At 47.9% G+C, this 10,066-nt stretch overlaps 1 protein-coding gene across 1 annotated transcript; it reads right to left on the bottom strand.

Annotated features, from left to right (window-relative positions):
* Positions 1-4,334: 4,334 nt before the first annotated feature.
* On the bottom strand, positions 4,335-7,817 carry LOC109779196 (two-component response regulator ORR4). The gene is made up of 5 exons (XM_020337804.4): positions 6,984-7,817; positions 6,751-6,863; positions 6,523-6,600; positions 6,347-6,417; positions 4,335-5,023 (listed from the first exon to the last, which is right to left on the bottom strand). The coding sequence occupies exons 1-5, from the start codon at positions 7,087-7,089 to the stop codon at positions 4,702-4,704; spliced, it is 690 nt and encodes a 229-aa protein (XP_020193393.1). The 5' UTR covers positions 7,090-7,817; the 3' UTR covers positions 4,335-4,701.
* Between the last annotated feature and the right edge of the window lie 2,249 nt (positions 7,818-10,066).

Consider the following 10,066-nt stretch of genomic DNA (forward strand, 5'->3'; position numbering starts at 1 on the left):
AAATTTGAAACAACGCATTTCACTGATTTGGAAAACTAATTTCACTGATTACAAAATATATCTCAAAAACTAATTTCACTTGGTATTTATGAAAAAAATATTGAAACATATTTCACTCAGCAGAAATATCAGTTTAACACATTGAAAAAGCCGTTTCACACCAAAAAGATATATTTCACTTTTTTCAAAGAACTCATTTCACTCATTTCAGAAAACACATTACAGTCGCTCAATTGAAATATTATATTTCACTTGTTTCAAAAAACTGATTACACTCATTACAAAAGATAGATTTCACTAGTTTCAGAAAAATACATCATAGTTACTCCATTGAAAAAGCCGTTTCACAACAAAAAATGGCTATATTTCACTTTCTCTAAATAACTTAGTTCACTCATTTCAGAAAACACACTACACTCGTTTACAAAATGTAGATTTTACTTTTCACTAGTTTCAGAAAATACATTAGAATTATCAAAAAAACGAATTACACTCGCTTAGACTAATTTCACTCATTTCAAAAATAGATATAAAAACTAGTTTCACTACGTATATGTGAAAATTGAAACGTATTTCACTGATCACAAAAAAAAAAATCAGTTTCAAACATTGAAATAAGCAGTTCCGCACAAAATATATTGAGTGAAATATGTTAATTGAAACATTGGAAATTAAACGTGTTTGAAATATATCCAAGATTGATCTTGTTCTAAAGGTCTTTGTGCGAGGAGTTCAAATATATAAATTATTTCAGAAACAAAAATATATTGGCATGGGTGGAACAAAAGGATGGCTTTGTTGGTCAGAAAAAAAGGAAGTAAAGGACCATGCATGCCTGCCAATGGTGGGGTCCACAAGAGAAATATACCAACACTTAAAGCTAAGAAAAAAATCAAATACATGCTACTGTATTGAAATATTTCAGGATGTGAGAGTACCCTATTGGGTTGTACGTCGCCGCTAGATCCCGGCACCGGTAAAAATTACTTTGCCGAGGTACATAGTCCAACCGCATCTTTCTTTCACATTTCAATGTTTTTCATAAAAAGTACTCCCTTAGTCCCATAATATAAGAACGTTTTTAACATTAGTGTAGTGTTAAAAACGTTCTTATATTTTAGGACAGAGGGAGTAGTACGTACAAGCATTGTTCATCCACCGGAATAACTGTACTAGTTCCTCCGGCCACCTGTCGTCGTCTCTGCTCCGCCGCATCCGCATGCACTGATCCACGGCCATTGAGCCGCACATGAAGCAAAGCGAAACTGTCGCGACCCCAGCAGGCAGGCAAAGGGATCCATCCGCATCATTTCCCATTCCCCCGACCCCGAGCAGATTGCACCCGCTGTCGACTGACTTGCCGATCGATTGGAAACCCGGGCAGGCCAGCAATTTGATTCATAGGATAGGAAAATAATAGGAATAGAAAAGTCATAGGAAATAAGATGACATGTATCTCAAATCCTATGAGTAGGAATAGGAAAGGAGATGCCCTTTGATTCACATCATAGGGTTTTTTCCATTGAGTCTAGGCTAATGTTTATTTTCCTATGAAATGTGAAAGATAGGAAGAATTCTCCATAGAAATAGAATTCCATTCCTATAAACCAAAGAGCTCTAAAGAAATTTTTTCTATAAAAATTCTATCCTATGAAATTCCTACAAGATTTTTTTAAACAAAGGAGGCCTAAAAGGGGCACAAGGAAGCAAATCTCTGGGTCAGGCCAGTGACACACCTCCTCTGCTAATCACCACTCGGTCAGTCGCACCGCGGCATGGGGTTACTATTTTATTTCCATTCGCTTTTGTACCACGCCGCTCCGATCTAGTTGGCTCTTTGGGTCTCCTTCCTCCCCGACACCTCACTCCATGACCCCCCATCGATGGATCTCCTCCGGCATTTTGCGCGCTCCGAATCACACGATCATCCACTCGGGAACCGGCCCCAACACATTGGCATATTTTCCAACATGCTACGGTCTTTGCCAGTGACGGGTTTAAAGTTACGGAAAGTTTGGATACACTCACGGTTTCTAGAACGTCTTTGGAACGAATGTAAAGGGTGGTCCACGTATTTGACTCAACTGTGGGACCAGGCGGACCAGACTTTAAAAACATCCTTTCACACGTTGACTCGAGGAGTTGATCATGGCCATGCATGATGCATGACGAGTAATTGATAATCCCACGGCAAAACATCGGCGACTGTTCCCAAGCCAGCGCACGCTAAAACAATTATCAGCACAAAAGCCTTAACCATGATCCTGATGGATTCTCTCCTAAGAGCATCTACAGTCGGACGCCTCAAACGTCCAGGCTTACCAGCATCCATCACCAGCCCAACTCTAGGGCGGATATGGGGTGGCCCAGGCAGGACCGAGCGTGTTAGCCACGTCAGACTGGCATGCGGGTATCACAGGAAAACACTTCGAAACCCAACGGTTCGAAGCTCGTCTCCTTCGACGGACCGATGACGCCGAGTGTCGGCGGTTCGACGCGCCACGCGAGGCCCCTAGCCCGGCTATATAAGGCGGACACCGGCACCAAAACCATACCCATCCGCATTTCCTCCCATCCCTTCCGCCACCGCCACTTTCCAATCGCCGTCCACCTCCACATTTCACTTGCCACCCGCTAGCCATCTGCCACCACAATCAAGTAGCCATGGCACCACGCTGACGAGTCAGGAGCTACCCTTATCTAGCGTCAGGGGCCAGCTGCAGCTCCTTGAGCAGATCCGAGAAAGATGCGAAGCCCGGACCGCCACGGGGGCACCTCCGAACATGGTGGATTTGGAGTAGGTGGTGGACGCAACGGGTGTGGATCTGCAGGCGAAGCAGCTGGCAATCCTTGATTCCCTCCGGTCGGAGGTAGAGGCGGAGGCCAACCATTGTATCCTCCAGGCGGAGCTGGAAGAGAACATCGACGAAATGCTTGCCTATATGGATGAGAAGGAGTTGGAGCCCTCCTACGCGCCCATCTACCCGGCGCCCAAGACAGAGACCGTGGACATCTCTGACAATAAAGCGTACTCCCTTCCTTTTTATTAACTCCGCATATTGGTTTTTGGCCTAAGTCAAACTTTATATAGGTTGACCAAGTTTATCGAAAACAATCAAAACTTTCACTAACAAATATATATGGTATGCAAATTTATTGAATGATGATTCTAATGGTATTTGATTTGGTATTGTCGATGTTAATAATTTTTTGTATAAACCTGGCCAAAGTTTATAAAGTTTAACTTGAGACAAAGTTAATATGCGAATTACATAAAGACGAAGGGAGTAGGTTAGACTGGTGTGATTTACGTAGAACGTAGGATTTCTTGCTTTGTATGGATCTAACGGATGAAATATGATGTACTCAGATGCATAGGAGAATAGGAGAAAGCATGAGGCGTGACCGGTCACTACTAGCGGGCGTTTTGAGGAGTCGAATTTGGTGTCCATGGTTGTAGATGCTCTAAGTTGTCAAATCGCAGCGCACAAAAGTTACATTTTACGTCAATGCGTGTACAAGGATGCAAAGCGAATTTGCGAGGCTGTATTTTAACTCCACGACGCCTTCCTCGTTGGAGGCAAGGCAAGTTGCCAGAGGGCATCGGGAGGGAGGAGGCTAGGCGAGGAGGCGTGTGCGTGCGCTGGCGACGGCACCTTTTTCTATCGCTGGAGGCGATCGGATGAAGATCTGGAGACAATATTACAGCCATGTGGATGCCGATCCCGGGCGATCCTGCCTGCCTGCCCCAACCTCCAACCACCGCTCGCTGCCCTGCCCAAGTTGCTTCCTTCCATGCCTCAAATAGCATAATGCAACGTGCCGCCACCCACCCGCCGCGACGCCCAGCAACAACGCAGCGCCAGCACACGCCGTACGTGCGACACCTTAAAATTCGAAGTACTCCAATTTTTTACTACAACTTGTAGTATTGCGTAAGCTAGTACAGCTTAAAGCAAGTACAATAAAGCTGAGTCAGCGGGCTATAAAGAATAAACTAGTATATTTCAGTTTAATTCGAGAAAAAAGAAGGTAAACGGGCTCTTCGTGAAGAGCCAGCTCCAGCACGTGCTCCTAGGCACTTTGCGAGAATAAAAGGTGGGCCACATAATAAAAAAAGTAGTATGCTTTTTTATCTACTATTGTACATATTGACTATAAGATGGGCTGTAGATGACATGACACTAGCATATAGCCAGCAGCTGGCTATAATATTAACCATGCTCTTAGGGGAGAGCTTTAGCTGACCAATTGGCCTGTCAGCGTAACATTTCGATCAGTTTTTCCTTGGTCCATCACCGAGTTTCAGTAGCGCAAGTAGAGAACAGTGGTCAGAATAAATAAGCCATAAAATTAGTCTTGGAATCATCATCATCATCCAGGGCGGGCGCCGCGGCGGCCGGCAGCATTATCTACAACTTGGTTTCACTTTTCACCCCCACTCCCCTCCCCTGCTCCTTCCTTCCTGAGCACACCAAAATTCAGCTTCTAGTGTGAAGGTAGTATGTAATTAATGACCTTTTTCTCTAGTTCTTCACTTAGAACTAAGTAAATATTTTACTCGCCCACCCACACCCAGGACCAGGAGCTACAATTAGCCATGACGATGATGATTCTTCCATACGAGAGCAAGTAAACCCCAAAAAATTGCAGACGGACGACCTCTGGTGTTGGGGCCGTGTGTTCAGTTTTCTTGAGGATTCAGGTCTCCACCGCCAGGCCGCCGCTGCCCCCGGAGAGGCTCGCGTTCGTCGTCCCGTCCTGCTCCATCATCGCCGCCTTCCTCTTCCTGCTGCCGCCGCCGCAGTCACTCGTGATTCCGGTGGCCGTCACTTCCGCTGCCACTTCCTCCACCAGCTCTGTTGGCGCTAGCTCTGCCTTCTGCTGCTGCTGTGGCTTCTCTTGTGGCTGCGGCGGCTGGAGCTGGGGCTGCTTCCGCCGGACCAGGTGGGACTTGAGCTTCTTCATGTCAGCCAGCTTCACGGGCTTGAGGAAGAACTCCTCCGCGCCGTCCTCCAAGCACCTGAAAAATGCATTCATTCTTCAGCACACCAACAAACAAGATTTACTGCATGAACTGTACACGGAATAAAACGAAACATTGCTTCCAACGCATGACAGCGACTATTCTTTTCCTGCTCCGTATGCGATCACATCACTCAAAGGGAAGGACACACGAGCGGTACATGTCAGAGATCTTTGCCCGGACAAGCAAAAGATACGGTCTTTAGGGTTTCCAGGCCCACGCCCAATGACCTTCTTTAATGCCACCCCTTTTGTTCTGCCACCCAAGTGTTCCTTTTTTTCCCCTCTTGACCACTAGCAGCAGCAGCCAAGTGGCCACAGAAATTTTCAGAACAACATTTCTTTTTCACAACAAATCTTTGGGTCGAGCATGAAAAGATTGTGTGAGATCTTGACCACCCACCACCACCACCACAAGGCGGGCACTGATGATGACAGCAACATGTTTTCTCTTAAAATGCTTTGGGTCGTTGTCACCGGGATATGCAATCTACGCATGAAAACACCCGGCATTCATGGCCGCCCCGTTGCGACAACATCAACGCGACTGTTGCGGGGGCGAATTCCTCCGCTTTTTCTCCACTTGTCATATCGTATCGCCAATGCTATTGTTCACATGCGAGGGGCCAAATCTTTCGTGCTTGGATTCTATGACCACGTTATTTCAGCAACTATTTGGAGGTTTGCGGAAACTTTTATTAGGTAGTATTGCAGGAAATGAGAGCGTTGAAAAACACATTTTCTACGGTTTGAATCAATTTTTTTTCTAGAAAATGTCTTCTTCCGGAAGAAGTTTTAGAGCTAGTAGCAGTGCCAAACTGCTAGACAGCCTATTTCTGGATGAATGAATGAATGAATGAGCTGGTGGCTAGCCTTTTCACTCCTACTCCCAAAGTTGCAAATTGAGGGTGGAAGGAAAAGTTGCAAATCTTTGATGCTGTTTAAAAAGAAAACCAATCCCAAAATCTGAAGAGGCCTCCTTGCACCTCCATATTAATTGATATCCACTGGCCATTCAACTACTCCTTTAAGCAAGAACTGCTACTCTATGATGGCAAGATATTCCTTCTGCTCCCCACCACAGCTCCTTCCCCCTACGCCCATCTCATCATACAGTACATAAAAGGACCATGTACTGCACTGTTAAAACCAGACGCAGGCAGACACCCAAACATTGAAAACCAAATCACTCCCATTTACTACTACAACACGCCGATTCCATGACCTACTAGTACTAGATCAACCATGGTAAAAAGTAGGGGCGGAGCAGAGCATTCATGTAGGGAGGGGGTGAGGGAGGGAGGTTATGGTGCTGGCTGACCTGCTGATCCTGGCAGGCACATTCTCAGACGACATGATCACCACTGGAATGTCCTTCAATGAAGATGACCCCTGCACACCAAGAATTAAGCAGAAACTTTTTGAGACCGAGATGTGGGAATGAATGGATGGATGAATGAATGCTGGGATTAAAAAGGGCTCTGCGAATTCTTTTACCTTGACCCTCCTCAGCAGATCGTATCCTGTCATGCCGGGCATGCAGTAGTCAGTGATGATCAAATTCACGCCCACCTCCTGCGACAAAAAGTTGAGAGGAGCACATGGCTTGTTCAGATCTCATTCCATGGCGCAAGAACGGGGAATCATCCATCAAATTCTCTTAAAATAACAATCCAAACGCAAGAAAGATGAACGGAGTCAACTGATTGCTAGTCGTACTAGTACCTGGTGGTGGGCAGGGGCGGAGGAGGAGGTTGGGGATGAGGATGAGGAGTCGTCGCCCTCGTCCCTCAATCCCAGGACCTCCAGCGCCTTGCTCCCGGAGTCCACCGTGGTGACTGCACGCGCCGGCTCCCAAGAACAGAATCCGGCCGTGAGATTTGGGAACGAACAGCGGAGAAAAGAAGAGGCAAATTTCAACGGAGGGGAGAGCAATCTGGGCGAGGTTGGTTGGGCACCTTGGTAGGAGGAGGTCCTGAGCAGCATCTCGATGAGCTTCCGGTCGATGACGCTGTCGTCCACCGCCAGCACGTGGAACCGGGCCTCGGCGTCGACCACCGTCATGGCGCGCGGGCGGGCGGAGCAAGAACCAGAGGGACCGAGCCAATCCGCACGGAGCACCTCCCAATCTTTCTTCCTCTGCTCCCGCTCAGACAGAGACAGAGTAGGATCTCGCCGGTCTCTGCGTCGTCGCCACCGCCGGAGGGAGGCTTGGATTGGAGAGGTGGGAGGTGAGACGGGGGAGTGCTGCTTTGGTGGCTAATGCGGCAACTCGGGGCAGGGAGGGGGGGCTACGGGGAGGATATAGGCGGGGGCGGGCATCATTGATTCACACTAGCATGGGATGGCATGGCAGCACCCACCACATCACCGGCACCACCGCCACGGCCGTTCTCCTCTGCTCTTCCCGGGAAAGCGGGATCCGACCAGATCACGCACCCGAATCTCCACAGCAAATCGCCTCCATGATTTCCCCTTTATCTCCTCCTCCTCCTCCTCCTCCTCCTCGTGGCCTCTCTCTCTCTCCCCGGTGGTGGTGGAGTTCTGTTCTTGGCTTTGGAACCGGGCGGACAGGCGCTACCCGGTGGCTTTCCCTCGGCTCCCCTGGCATTTTATCGGTGCCGTGGCCAGTGCGTCGCGGATCGGTGGCTCTGCTTGCTCCGAGATTCGTGCGGAGCAAATGACCGGGAGTGTTGTTTTTTACCGCCTGCTGCGGCTTCACCTTATAGAGCGTATCTGGCAGACCCCTTAAAAGTTGATCCTTAAAAACACGTATAAGGGGCACTGTAAACATTTTTACGGTGCATAATTGCCCGGGACAGAGCAGACCTGTAAATAAAATTGTATCGCACTCTAGGCCATTTTTTTTTCTTTTTTCCCTTCTTCCTCCCTCCCGGCAGAGCCCGTCTCCGGCCACGGCGTGCCTCGCCCTAGCACCCCGGCTCGCCCCGACGCAGCCCGCCTTGCCCCGGCGCCGCCCGCCTCGACCACGCGCTCCTTGGCGTGCCTTCCCGTCCCCGATTGAGCCCGGCACCGTCCGCCGCCGCGTGCGTGCTCCCCAGCGTGGCCGCATGAGCTCCCCGACGCCCTCTGGCGTGGCCGCGCGAGCTCCCCCCATTGCGTGCGACTCGCCTCCTCCCCCCACCCTTCTTCAGCGCCGCCCCGCCCTCATTCGGGCCACCGGTGTCCTGCTCCGCCCTACCCGTGGACGGCCTCGCCTCAGCAGTGGAGGTCGACCCGGCCGCAATTCGGACCTGCGGCGGCAAATTCCGGCGTGCCGCGGCTTCTTCCGACGTGCAGCGACAGATTCCGGTGAGTTCCGAGTAGATTCCGGCCAGTTCCACAGCTTCTTCCGACATAGGCAGTTCTCGCGGATGGATTTTCCGTGCCCCTTAAAAAATTTAAGGGTCGATCGAACTTTACGGGATCTGCTAGGGGCTGTTTTTTTTTGACCGAAACTTTAAATGCATGATCTTTTACGGGTTTGACCGCACTTAAGAGGTCTGCTAGAGATGCTCTTAGCCATGTTAAAAGGCAACCGAGTTATAAAAAAAAGTGTCATATTCCATGCTAAGCTAAGATATTTGAAACCATGAATTTCATTGTAAATTGTGGTTGTTATCCTAGTGTTTGTAATCGAATCTCTAACACAAAGATGGCGAGCATCGATCGATCAAGCATGCCCTCTTCGGAGTGAAAGAAATTTGTATGAATGATGGATGGTTATAACCCATAGTTTTTCTTTTACAAAATAAAAGCTCTGTAGATTGTGGGATTGGATCATCAAATTTCTATGGCATCCATTGTTATGCCTCCTTTTTTCGAGAAGATCAAGGTCATAGATAAAAATTGTTAAACCTTTACAAGACCATCCTTATACAAGCAAAAAATAAAACACAGAATTGGATATCGATGCCATCTTCCTCCTGTACTCACCGACGTCGTGTTGTTGTTTTTTGGAAAAGTAGGTTTAAACCCCCGGCCTCTGCATCAAGCGCATCGTGTCGTGTAACCTCTAGATCTGGGAATCAGACTGCGGGCACCGTTGTTATACAACTACCACTATGTCATCGGTTGAAGTCAAAAGAAGTCGACAACAACAAGCTAAGGATTATATGGCAGTACCGAAGAAGAAGGCTATGACAAATAATTGAGGATCAGATTGTCGTGCCTTAGAAGAAGACGACAACAACGAAGTGAGGATCATCGCCGTCCTGGAGAAGATGAAAACAACATTGAAATGAGCGTCGTCGTCATCTCGGAGAAGACAGTCGGGAAGGAGGTTGGACAACATGAACCTGGATGCTTGACAAAACCAAAATTAGTCGCGCATCGCCTAACGGAATATGCCATAAGACCAAAACATGAACCATCGCCATCCACTTTTTCGAGTGACATTGTTCAAGTCCACCTAACGTAGACAAGAATGATGCCATCTAACTCTAGCCGAAGCTCCAGGTGTCCTCCACCTATCTCGCCACCCACTAGCCAGATAACTAGACTGAACCTAAGCCAAAGCTAGGGTGACCCCAAACACGGCCAAATCCAAATGGAGGATACCCCCACCTCGTCGGCGTCTCAAGGCACCCGAAGGCGAGGCGGACCGACAGCGGACAACGACACTTACTTCGAAATCCTAGAAGATTTTCTTTGTCTTTTGAGCGAAGCGCGGGGGGGGGGGGGGGGGGCAAAGAGTCAAAAACACATTTATCCATTCAATGTGCCCTTCATTCTATATGAATACAAGCTCAAATCCTATTTTTGTTTTTCTGATGAGAAGTCCACCGTAGTCCCAATGTATCTCTTCTTTTTGAAACAAGATCTATATATACTACTCCCTCCGTTCCGAATTACTTGTCGCAGGTATGGATGTATCTAGATGTATTTTAGTTCTAGGTACATCCATTTTTGTGACGAGTAATTTGGAACGGAGGGAGTACTATAGAAGTTCACGAAAAAGCATCTCTAACATTAAAAAAAAATTACATCAGGGTCCATAAAATCATTTTTTGCGAAAAGGATCGGACATATTATAAAGATT

Source organism: Aegilops tauschii, chromosome 3 (genome assembly GCF_002575655.3).
Source record: "Aegilops tauschii subsp. strangulata cultivar AL8/78 chromosome 3, Aet v6.0, whole genome shotgun sequence".
Taxonomy (NCBI): Eukaryota; Viridiplantae; Streptophyta; class Magnoliopsida; order Poales; family Poaceae; genus Aegilops; species Aegilops tauschii.

Coding starts and splice junctions, on each gene's coding strand:
- LOC109779196 (XM_020337804.4), bottom strand. CDS start 7,089: ATGACGGTGGTCGACGCCGAGGCCCGGTTCCACGTGCTGGCGGTGGAC. Junction 6,864..6,983: donor CAGGACCTCCTCCTACCAAG/GTGCCCAACCAA, acceptor CGGCGCGTGCAG/TCACCACGGTGGACTCCGGG. Junction 5,024..6,346: donor GTGCCTGCCAGGATCAGCAG/GTCAGCCAGCAC, acceptor TGCATTTTTCAG/GTGCTTGGAGGACGGCGCGG.